Source organism: Rana temporaria, chromosome 4 (assembly GCF_905171775.1).
Source record: "Rana temporaria chromosome 4, aRanTem1.1, whole genome shotgun sequence".
Taxonomy (NCBI): domain Eukaryota; kingdom Metazoa; phylum Chordata; class Amphibia; order Anura; family Ranidae; genus Rana; species Rana temporaria.
Genome location: NC_053492.1, coordinates 199,948,110 through 199,960,897, shown reverse-complemented (window position 1 = coordinate 199,960,897; position 12,788 = coordinate 199,948,110). Strand labels below are relative to the sequence as shown.

The 12,788-nt window shown below is 43.8% G+C and overlaps 1 protein-coding gene across 1 annotated transcript in view; it reads right to left on the bottom strand.

Moving 5' to 3' along the window:
- The window catches only part of LOC120935687 (solute carrier family 12 member 9-like), a 360,381-nt gene that overhangs the window by 216,434 nt on the left and 131,159 nt on the right, over positions 1-12,788 (bottom strand). Inside the window, exons 4-5 of the mRNA XM_040347741.1 lie at positions 10,427-10,594; positions 8,227-8,338 (exon numbers count right to left, since the gene is read on the bottom strand). Coding sequence (XP_040203675.1) covers positions 8,227-8,338; positions 10,427-10,594 — 280 coding nt within the window. The remainder of the gene's footprint in view (positions 1-8,226; positions 8,339-10,426; positions 10,595-12,788) is intronic.

The following is a 12,788-nucleotide window of genomic DNA, read 5'->3' as shown; positions in this document are numbered from 1 at the left end:
TATAATGCTGTGTTTACGGTGTGCAATGACATAGGGTGGGATCAACAGGTGATGTCATCCAGTGCCCCCAGCCCCTTATGACGTCACCATCCCATGCACCTGGTGGTGAAGTCATAAGGGGTGGGGTCACCGGATGACAACATCCAGTGACCACGCCCCTTTGCACACACGGCATTACAGCAGGAGAGCGGAGCGTTAACATTGGAAGAAGAGCAGAGTGAAGAAGACTAAAAAGACCAGGCAAGAAACTAGCAAAAAAAGTGGGCAAAAGAGCAGAAAATAGCCAAGGAGCCTGGCAGAAGACACCGGACAGCGGGAGAAGAGGCCGGAGAGATCAGAGAAGCCAAATAAGACCCCCGGAGCTGCCTAATAAATTACTTTAAAAACCTTTTTAGTGTGTTATTGACACTTTTTCCCCAGGTGAACGAGTAGGGGTACGATGTACCCCACACTCATAGGGTGGGGGGGCCAGGATATGGGGGCCCCCTTATTAAAGGGGGCTCCCAAATTCCAAGAAGCCCCCGCCTGCAGACTCTGACAACCAACAGTCAGGGTTGTCGGGAAGAGGCCTTTGTCATCAACATGGAAATGAGGTGCACTCCCCCATGTTGAGGGCATGTGGCCTGGTATGGTTCAGGAGGGGAGGGGCGCTCGCCCATCTCCACCCCCTTTCCTGACCAGCCAGGTTGCGTGCTCGGATAAGGGTCTGGTATGGATTTTGGGGGGACCCCCATGCCGTTTTTTCGGGATAGGGGTTCCCCTTAAAGTCCATACCAGACTGAAGTGCCTGGTGTGCTCTTAGAGAGGGAATCCATGCCATTTTTTTCCATTTGGTGTGGAGTTGCCCCCTCAAGATTCATACCAGACACAGTGCCTGATATTGTTGGGGATCAAAGTCGGATCCCTGTTCATTGAAGTCAAACGCATGTTGGACTTCAAGTCGCAGGGCAAAGCCGGATCCAAAGTAGTACAACTGTCGTGTCGTACCAGTGTGAACTCAGCCTAAAGCCTAGGAGCCGATTAGTTTCTACGCAGAGCTGCAACAGATTATGCACTCTCCAGTTTTAGGAAATCTCCCCCTTTGCGTCTATCATTTCTCTACTGTATCCATAGAAGAAGCAATAGTTGTCACATAGACTAGACTTAAAACATGTTTGCCATTGTTCACAGCCAATGCATGACAACTGATGGGATTAGTAGTTTACACTAGAACGGGGGTTCGGCAACCCATCGATCATGGTTTACCTGTTGACCATGGGCAGGAGACAGGTAGACCGTGAACAGGTTCCTGCTCTGCCTACCCTGCCTTCTAGCTTCGGGTCTTTCTCCACCCAGCTGCACCTTCTGTGTTCCAGTCTCTCTCCCCCCGCCTCCTCTGCTGCCGCAGCCATCAGTGGAGAACGGGAGGCAGCATAGCTCACGACAGATGGCAGAAAGAGAAGCTGGTCAAATTCAATTTGAAGTTAAACCGCAGTTGACTGGTTGCTAGGGCACAGGGCTATCCTAAACAACCAATCACCAGCTTGCCAATACAAAAAGTCCTGCTCTTAAATGTCTGTTTTTTGGGTTTAGATGTGCTTTAAGGCCCTCTCACATATGCAAGTTATAAAAAACTTGAAGCGTTCCTTTTACAATAGTACATCCCTACCTTTCAGAGTTGTTCGATTTACTTGTATTCTCCCCCATTGTCACAGCTTAATCATCTATCTTGTCTGAGCTGATTTTTAACAGGCACCCAAAAACGTTGTATAACAAATATGTCAGAACAACGTGTAATAAATCAGTGATTTGCTGGCAGTTTTGCCCTCTTTCAGTGCCTTGGAGAATGTGTTATCAGCCCTGAGGCAGGAGGTTAGCCTTTGTGGGGGCTTTTACACTTGGCACTAACAGCTGACAATTTTACTCAAGCATGAAGAAATAACAAAACATTCCTGAGAGCCAAGGCTGGGTTGAGAAATACTAAATGAGATATGGTAATATTGAAAATCTACTTTAGAATAATTTAACTGCTAATGATATATGTTGGCACAATGGCAGTGGTGGGAAAATAGGCATACCTGTACATCCCCTTTAAATTGCGGCATTGTGGGCGTGCACGTGCCTGCAGGGTGCTCTGTGACCGTGCCCACAGGTCCTGTAGACTATGTCCACGATCGTGTCACAGAGCAGCAGAACGGGGAGATGCCCATGTAAACAAGGCATTTCCCTGTTCTGCCTAGCAACATGACAGGGATCCACTGCTCCCTGTCATTGGGAGTAGTGATCCATCATGTTGAGAGAACATCCCACTACAGCTAAAATCACTCCCTAGTGTAAACCCTTCCCCCTGCCAGTGTCATTTTCACAGCAATCAGTGCATTTTTATAGCTCTGATCGCTGTATAAATGACAATGGTCCCAAAATAGTGTCAAGTGTCCACCATAATGTTGCCGTCACGATAAAAATCGGAGATTGTCACCATTACAAATAAAAAAAAAGGAATACTAAAAATGCCATATATCTATCCCCTATTTTGTAGACGCTATAACTTTTGCGCAAACCAATCAATATATGCTACAAAAATATGTAGAATACATATCTGCCTAAACTGAGGAAAAAAATGTGTTTATACATTTTTTGGAGATATTGTAGCAAAAAGTTATATTGCTTTTTTCAAAATTGTCACTTTGTTTATAGTGCATAAAAAACATGCAGAGGTGGTCAAAAACCACCAAAAGAAAGCTCTATTTGGGGGGGGGGGCGTAAATTTAGTTTGGGTGCAATGTTGCACGACTACGCAATTATTAAAGCGACGCAGTGCCATATTGCAAAAAGTGTTCTGGTCAGGAAGGGGGTAAATTCTTCTGGGGCCGAAGAGGTTAAGAGCACTCTTAAAGGGGTTGTAAAGGTAAACATGTTCTCCCTAAATAGCTTCTTTTACCTTGGTGCAGTCCTCCTTCACTTACCTCATCCTTCGATTTTGCTTTTAAATGTCCTTATTTCTGAGAAATCCTCACTTCTTGTTCTATCTGTAACTCCACACAGTAACGCAAGGCTTTCTCCCTGGTGTGGAGTGTCATGCTCGCCCCCTTCCATGAGGGGGGAGGGGGCGAGCAGGAGAGTCAGGATGCCCACTAACACACAGCTCCTTTATCTGCAACGTAGAGTGTCCTGACTCTCCTACTCGCCCCCTCAAGGGAGGGGGCGAGCACGACACTCCACACCAGGGAGCGTTACTGTGTGGAGTTACAGACAGAAGAACAGGAAGTGAGGATTTCTCAGAAGAAATAAAGGACATTTAAAAGCAAAATGGAAGGATGAGGTAAGTGAAGGAGGACTGCACTAAGGTAAAGGAAGCCATTTAGGGATTTTTTTTTTACCTTTACAACCCTTTAAATAGACACAATAAGGTTAAATGTGGTACATTTTATTTTACAGTATTCGAAATGTATGATTTTTGCTGGTGTCTTATATCCCAGCAAATGCTGCAGATACCGGTGATCAGCAGGCGGAGTCAGCGACTGGAGAGCACAGTCGAGCCCTCAGGCGGGTAAGGGGGGTGCAGCCGCATCATTATCCCATCTGCGACCGGAGCCATCACATTCGTTAAATGAAGTAATACTCCCTGTTGCCGGTGTCCTGCCGGCGGATAAGGACCACCCTGTACTGTGCAGGCACGGCGCTTGCACAGTACGAACCTTTTCGGAGCCGCCAAAGATGTAGAGCTGAGGTTATCTCTACACGGCGCCTGCGCAATGACGATGCTATCTTGGTACACCCTGCACTTAGCCACAGTATACCAGCAGCGGACATCTTGTTACACCCAGCCCATGTAGTTTGGGCTGGGTGTAACAAGATGTCCGCTGCTGCTTTATTGAGGCTGAGTACAGGCTGTACCAAGATGGGCATCGCAGAGGCACAATAGAAAAATAAATCCTCTCCTGCCTAAGTGTCTATAAGTGCCAGCCATCAAAAGCTCAGTGACATTGGTGCCATCCAGCACCACTGCCAGCCACCTATCAGTGCCCAGCCATCAGTGTGTGCCACCTATCAGTGCCCAGCCATCAGTGTGTGCCACCTATCAGTGCCCAGCCATCAGTGCGTGCCACCTATCAGTGCCCAGCCATCAGTGCGTGCCACCTATCAGTGCCCAGCCATCAGTGCGTGCCACCTATCAGTGCCCAGCCATCAGTGCGTGCCACCTATCAGTGCCCAGCCATCAGTGTGTGCCACCTATCAGTGCCCAGCCATCAGTGCGTGCCACCTATCAGTGCCCAGCCATCAGTGCGTGCCACCTATCAGTGCCCAGCCATCAGTGCGTGCCACCTATCAGTGCTCACTCAGTGCCATCCAGTCAGTGCCACCCATCAGTGCTCATTTACCAGTGCGTGCCACTTATCCGTCAGTGATATCTATTTGTAATGCATAATCGGTGCCACCTATCAGGACTGCATATCAGTGCCACCTAATCCTATCAGTGCCCAACAGTTTTAATCTTTTATAATGTCTTGAGTTGGAGTTCTTCATAAATTATCAGGAAGATATTAGTCTGTATTGTGTTTTGAAAACTGGCATTAAAAAAAGTAACGGCGAGTACATGAAGAAAAACTATCAGTACTTGTGTGTATATATATATATACAGTATATATATATATATATATATATATATATATATATATATATATATATATATATATATATATATATATATATATATATATATATATATATATATATATATATATATATATATATATATATATATATATATATATATACACATACACACACACACATACACACATGGCGACCCTATATAAACATACACACACAGTAAGATTGAGGTGATCAGACTTGGTAGGTGTGTTTTCAATTATTATAACTATTTTTAAGGGCATGATAGCCCACTTTTATTTAAAAGAACAAAAAAGTTTAAAATAAATCAGTAGCCCACCCAGGGGGTGCTACCAATCAGAATACTTTGTCTCATGGCTTACTCCCTTGCCACACAGCTGCTTCAGGCCTTCAGCCTAGACCTGCTTCTCAGACCAACAAAAATACCCTTTGGTCAAGATCTCTCCTAACTTACCCAGGATCAGCTTTGCGCTGTGCTGTCGCGGACTACATCTGTCTCCTGCAGACATGTACGCTTAAGCTACCACCTGCAACCTCTCTCTCCTAGAGAAGATGGGAGCCCTCCTGCCTCCAATACACAGACCTTGTGTCTGTAGTTTGGAGTCCTCCTGACTCCTGGGCCAGACCTCCTGTCTGCCTGGGTGGAGCCATCTCCAGGCTTTAACCCTGGGAAGACTATGAACCCAGCCCACAGGTGTGCAATCAGCATGCCTGCCTCTCTCCAACTATCTGGCGTAAACCAGCATGGGGTCCCACTGCCACATATATATATATATATATATATATATACACACATATATATATATATATACACACACATACACACACACACATATACATACACATATATATATATATACACACATACATATATACACACAGTATCTCACAGGAGTTTTTGTAAATTTTTGTAAATTATGTTATTATATCTTTTCATGTGACAACGTTGAAGAAATGACTTTGCTACAATGTAATATGTACAGCTTCTATAACAAGGTAAATTTACTGTCACCTCAAAATAACTCAACACACCGCCATTAATGTCTAAACTGCTGGCAACAAAGATGAGTAAACCCCTAAGTGAAAATGTCCAAACTGGGTTTAATTAGCCATGTTCCCTCCCGGCGTCATGTGACTCAGTATTACAAGGTCTCAGGTGTTAATGGGGAGGTGGTGTGTTAAATTTGGTGTTATATCGCTCACTCTCTCATAATTGAAGTTCAACACGACACCTCATGGAAAAGGACTAATTACAAGCAAACAGATCACAGGTGAGGATGGTTACAATAGCCATTCAAACCCCTTTGTGTCAACTTGTGTGCATGTTATCAGGCCAAAATCACCAGGGTATGTAAACTTTTCATAAGACTCATTTGGATAGTTTGTCGTCATTATGATTTAAAAAGAGTAAACACAGTTGATTGATAATAAACGGCTTCAGCCAAAAACTAACCATGAGTGAAAGAAAAGTTTGTGTTATTCAAATTCTGCCACGGTATGTAAACTTATGAGCACAACTGTATTCTTTAAGCCTATCACTATGATATAGAAGTATTCTGTCTGTAAAAAATACAGTGACACAGCAGGGAGGATGCCTTCATTCATTGTGGATGGGGGAATTTGTTTTTTTGATTAGCCCGTGGATCAAAAAAATAAAAATTATATATATATATATATATATATATATATATATATATATATATATATATATATATTATATACACACATACACACACACACACACACACAGCTTTAGTTTATTATATACAGGAAAAGGAATTTTACAATCTGCTAAACAAAAAAACACACAGATAACGCCTCTTGATCTCTTGAATCCTTTCAGTTACCTGGCTAGAAATGTACAGTTGTGTTACCAAGACAATAACCCATGTTAGTGGAAAACACGACAAGATGGAGTTATATATTGTGTGCATTTTAATTAACATACATGTGGTGCGCCATTAATCGTTAGTGGCAGGCCTGTCACGACAAGGCAAGCAAACCGAGCAATTGCTTGGGGCCCCAGAGCTGGCCTGGGGCCCCAAGCAGGGTCCTTGTCTTTCCGCGCTTCTTATAAATGCTGCAGTCGCCTGAGTGCTCTATAGAGAGCCTAATTCGACTGCAGAGCTGCCTCTCTCGTCACTTCCCACGGTAGCGTGGCCGGGCTCCTCTGTTCCTCCTGTCAGTCCGGCCGGGTAACGAGCGGTACAGGAGATTCAGTTTCCTGTTCCCGGCCGGACTGACAGGTAGTGCACACAGTGCTCACTTCCTTTCAGTCCGGCTGGGAACAGGAAACGGAATCTCCTGCCATGCGGTAGGGAGGGGGGAGTAAAAGGAACATAGGGGGGAAGTAGCAAGAAGAACACAGGGAGGGGGGAGGAGTAAGAACACAGGGAGGGGGGGTGAGGAGAACACAAGGGAAGGCGAGAAGAAGGGGAGATGAGGAGAACACAGGGAAGGGGGCAGGGCTGTCTTAATGCATGGGCAAAGATGTCCCGGGATGGCTGTGTCCCAGAACCTGTACTGTGCCCTTCTGCCTCCCCCATACTGCGGCCTTTGCGTTGTCTTGTCTTTATGGCTTTTTTTTGTTTAAAATAGATTTTATTTAAAGTAATATATGCTTAATTCTATTAACCATATATACCTTGGTGTGTAAATTGGGGCAAGCTGGTAGGGGGCCCCCAGAGCATTACTTTGCCCAGGGGCCCATGAGGCTATTAAGACGGCCCTGGAAGGGGAAAGTGAGAAGGGGAGATTAAGAGAACACAGGGAGGGGGGGGGGAGGAAAGACCACTAAGGAGCAGGGCAGAGCTCTAAGGGATGAGAGAGCTCTATAGGACAGCCTAGACAGGGGGCAGGACAGGGAGCTCTTTCACAATACACCGATTCCTGTAGGCTTTGTGTGCGTGCAGGGGGGGGGGGGGGCTCCATGTCAGTTTTTCTTGGGGCCCCCAAATTCTTTCAAACGGCCCTGGTTAGTGGATAGATACTGTGCCACAACATTCAAACTACTGCAGGTGGCAATAATCTAGGCTCCAGCAACATTGTCATCCATCATGTTTAATGTAACCATTTGATGATCTAAACAATGCTGAAGTTTTAATTGCCAGGCCAGTTCCATATTCCTGCCCACAAGCAACACACTGACAAACAAGTCAGATTACAGAAAGCGAACAGTGATCTTCTACCAGGAACCTCTTATAAGAAGTGGCAGCTCTCAAATGAAGTCTATGTGAAAACTGTCTGTTGTCTGCAAAATATTAATACTATTATATTACATTCCGCCTGGCAGAAAAAGCAATTGACTGCCTTGTCTACCATGAAAAAGTAATCATCAGTAACAATAGCATGCTCCCAATAAACAAACATATCAGCATTCATTTCAGAACTGTGCTTCATCCAGTGGTCTGCTCCTTTGCGATGCCCAGGCCAGCACTAAATCTCCATCTATCCACTGCTGAACCCTGCCCTCCCACAATCTGCAGCCCTTTCCTCATGACAATAATAGCCCATTATATTTAGGTAGCAAGTAGCACAAAAATGTAAGCGCACACACAAAAACAATGGTAAACTACAGCAGGAACAAGAATGCACTTTTCTATATGTCAATACCTGTCACATGTGCAGCTGATCATGAGGGCCAACAGATTGTAGATTATATAAGTGAAGATCACTGCAGTAATTGTCCCTCTGGGTATGGAGTAACTTGGGTTCTTTAAATCGCCTGAAAAATAAAAGGCTTCTGGTGAAGAGAGAAAGCAAACTTCTACCAAATGCAAACAATGCTGGCAGTAGAACAGAGGTATGACTACCCTTTGACATCTCTATATACTAATGACTATTTGTGTTTAACCCAATATAGAATGACAGGAAAGAAGACTCCGGCGCCATTGGGACACAAAAGCATAATGGTTAAAACAGAGTTCCACCCAAAAATGGAACTTCTGCTCTTCGGAACCCCCCCCCCCCCCCGCCCCCTCCGGTGTCACATTTGGCACCTTTCACCGGAGGGGTGAAACTCCACTTTAACCCTTATGCTTTTGTGTCCCAATGTCTAAGAAAAGTAATTGCACCCACTTCTGGGCATAGACTCCAGTCACAACACTGTTCCCAGGAGAGAGCCGGGGACCAGTTACCATGCGCCACGCGAATCGCGCAGTAGGGAACCGGGCAGTGAAGCCGCAACGCTTCACGTCCCGATTCCCTCACCGAGGATGGCGGCGGCACCATCCAAGGGACAAACGATTGCTCGGCCATCCGCTGTCGACATCGTGGGCACGCTGGATAGGTAACTGTCCATTTTTTAAAAGTCATCAGCTGCACCATAATAAGCTGCTGGCTTTTAAAAAAAACAAAAAAAAAAAAACATTTGGGTGCACCTCCGCTTTAATAGCTTCTGTGTTACTTGCCTAATAAAAAACAATTCAAATGTTAATTGTAGAAGGCAGGGATTAAAGTATTAATACTAGTATTACGAAGAAAGTGCAAATGTGACCATTAGATTTCCAATTATATTACATTGCAATATTTTAAAGTGAACTGCCAGCCAAAAGTAAACATTTGCAAAATTTAGAACAATTAATAGTAATGTTTTCAGTCCTTTTCTAGTACTTTGCAATTACTTGTTAACCCTGGCCATTCACAGTTTATTTCCCAAATTAAGTGTTGTTGGCACCTGGCAGCTTCCTCTTTCTTCTTGATTGCATTAGCACTTTGGGCATCTGAGCAATTGCACATGCGTTTGGAGTGGCCGCTCCAGCTCCTCTCAGCCTTTTTGACAACCCCTCCAATCTACCCACCACCGCGTGCAAAGGAAGGGACACAAAAAAAATTGGACTGTCCCCAACAGCTCCTTCTTTCCCGCCTGCCTTTGGCTTAGCCAACAACTGCAACCAAGGGAAGAGACATGGAAGAGGATTTGTGGTCATGCGACCACAGAGAACACACTTAAAGCCATTTCTTTAAACTGGTTGAAGCAGAATTAAACTTTTCAACAAAGGAAGCTATCTTAGCTTTTGTTTGACCTGCAACTGACATTGTGGCTGCACAAGTGATCAGTTATAACACCAGCCATTTGAAATATCTTAACTTTATCAAATGTTCAGATGTATAGTACAGAGTTTACAACCCTATTTCCACTCCCATGACAGTCCTTAGTTATTTCCACAAGCTGCAAACAAGTGGTTGGGGTATTTCTCAAACTGGCTATTGCTCTCTATGAGCCAGAGCATAATATAGGAGCAGTAACTGGATAAGCTGTCAAAGCTGAACACAGGTCTCTAAAATGGCAAAAGCAATGATTTCTGAATACAGCCCAAGGCCATTTTATTCTGGAGCAGGCTGGTAATAGAGTTCCACAGACTGGAAGATGGACACAGCAGCTAGTAAAGTGGGTGTTCTGTAGGCTAGTAACAGGCAAGTGCAGGCAGATCAGGAACAGATGCAGAGGCTGGAGCAAAGTCGGGGTACAGGCTGGGTAAGTAGCAGGCAGGCAGGGTAACCAGAGGAATAGGCAGAAGCAACATCCAACAAGCTGGGGTCAGATGCAGACGGATAGCAAGAGTAGTCAGGAACAAGTCAAGTTAGCAACTGGAACAGGTAGCAGGAATCACAGGGAACACTGTAGACCAGACAGCATTGATCCTGGGTACTGGCCCTGCTCAAATAGTAAATTTGGTGCCAATAACTGTCACAAGGTGTGTGTGTGTGTGTGTGTGTGTGTGTGTGTGTGTGTGTGTTTCCTGTCTGCTCAATGAGACATGAAAAATAAAAAAAGACAAGTAGTGCAGTCTGAAAGAACCACTGATGTTACCTGACATGTTGGATCCAGCCATAATCCCTGTGCAGCCATTGAACATGACAGCAAAGACTGTAGCAAAACTCATCATTCTTCCTGTAGTGTAATCTTGGGCATAGTGTGCTATAGAAAAAATATCAGATATAATTATTTTAGGTAATACCAGACAATAGTAGTAAGACATTTAATTGAATACACACCTAAATAACCCTGATAACAATCAGTTTAATGCTTTGACTTCGAATACTACAAAACATTTAGAGCAACCAAAAATAAAATCGGCTTTCAGAAGTAAAGTGAAAAAGTAAAATAAAGTAAAGAGTCAAAATTCCATGTATTCCTTTAATAAGGCGAACTATGTTTGGGATGCATAATAGATGGCTTCTCAATAGGAGTGGACTGCACATTATGAATCTTTCAGGAGAAGGGGCAAGTACTGTAAGTGTTGGAGAATAAGACATACAGCCACCACATCTAAACAAGTTGCAATATATTAAATGCTTGTTTGTGTTTAATACCACTGTAAGGATTGCACCTGACAGCCCATATATATGAGCAGGCTGTCAAAGAACTTAATATTCAGAATGCTGCAGAGCACTCCATAACCTTTGTACATAGGACAGGTGAGAGGGAAGGTGGTCAGTGGAAAACAAAAAGATACTAGCATTGCTTATCTCAAAGGACAATAGTGATTGGAACTATAATCTGTCTTATCAATATTCCTCCAGAGTTGGTGTTTGGTGCTATAGAAACTGGACTGTAACCTGCTCTGGCTACAAATTGCCAACAGATGATTATGGTCCAATAACTATGGGCTGCCTAAAGTAGGTTCCTATTAGGGATGAGCTTTATGTTAGAGTCCAACATTGGCTGTTAACTGCAAATTCGAAAGCCGTGGAACACCCTTTAAAAGTCTATGGGAGAAATCAAAAGTGCTAATTTTAAAAGGTTAATATGCAAGTGGTCATAAAATGTGTTTGGGGACCCGGGTCCTGCTCCATGGGACATGTATCAATGCAAAAAAAAAAGCTTTAAAAATTGACTTTTTTTCGGGAGCAGTGATTTTAATAATGCTTAAAGTGAAATAAAAGTGAAATATTCCTTTAAATTTCATACCTGGGGGGTGTCTATAGTATGCTTGTAAAGTAGCGCATGTTTCCCGTGTTTATAACGGTCACTGCACAAAATGAAATCTCTAAAAGGAAAAAAAAAAAAGTAATTTAAAACTACTCGTGGCTAGAATTGCATTGAAGGGGGCGGGGTCATGTGACAGGTGGCCCCACCCTTGGCTATATTAGAGCCGTCGGGCTGGAGTGCGTCATTCATCTTAATTTCCTGGTCTGCAATCCAGAAGAGGCTAGTTTTCCCACATATGTGACTTTGGCTATGGGTAGAAATAGTAGTGGTGATATGTAGTCTGCTTCAACTTGTTCATAATTTCCATCACCCATTCACATCCTTTGTCCTATTCAACCCCTTCAATAAATATAAAAGTTGACCTTTCACCAAATTGGGTTTTGTAGCCCCACCTAGTAGGAAACTAAGCAGAACACCTCCTATGGGTAGTCCTCTGGGCATAAATCCCCCTCTCTGCTATAGGCAACACAGTCAAACACAAGCAGTGTCAAGGAGAAACTCCATAGAGGGATGGGTGCTGTGTCGATTAACTAAACTTGTTCTCGCTTACATTCATTGACGGACAGTCTTCATAGTCCATGACCAAACATGGATGTCCCAAAGCAGTGTCCCAACGAGGGGCGGCCAAACCAACCAAAGGCGAAAAACAATAGGGCAGCCAGTCTGCACATGCTCGCTGGTCAGAGTGGGGTGACCACTGTATCTAGATTATGCAGCCCATCATCCAGCCTAACTATTAATAGAAGATCTCCACAGGAAAAAAAAATCCCAGGGAAAAGAAATAAAAAGGAAAGGGCTATGGGACCACAGATTACAGCAGAAGATAAAGTCTATACTTGTAAAAACACTAGGCAGAATGACTGTAGCAGAGAGGGTTTTATGCCCAGAGAAGACTGCCTACTGTCCTACTCCCGTAGGTGGGGCTATAAAACCCTGTTTGGTCATGGATTATGAAGGCTGTGTCCGTCAATGAACACAAGAGAAATTTATTTTTTATGTTTAAGATTACAGGTCTTTGCTGCAGCAGTTAAAGTTATACACAATTCTGTACAAAGCAAAAAGGTTTAGCCTGGAACGCCTCTTTAAAGCACATCTAAATAAAAAAAAAAAAAAAAATGTATATATTTTAGCTTACCATCCATTAGATGCAATGACTGCTCAATTTTTTCAGGTTTAAAGTTTTTTTTACATTTTCACCTGGTATTCCTGCGAGCAACAATTCCTGTCCTAGGGTGATAAC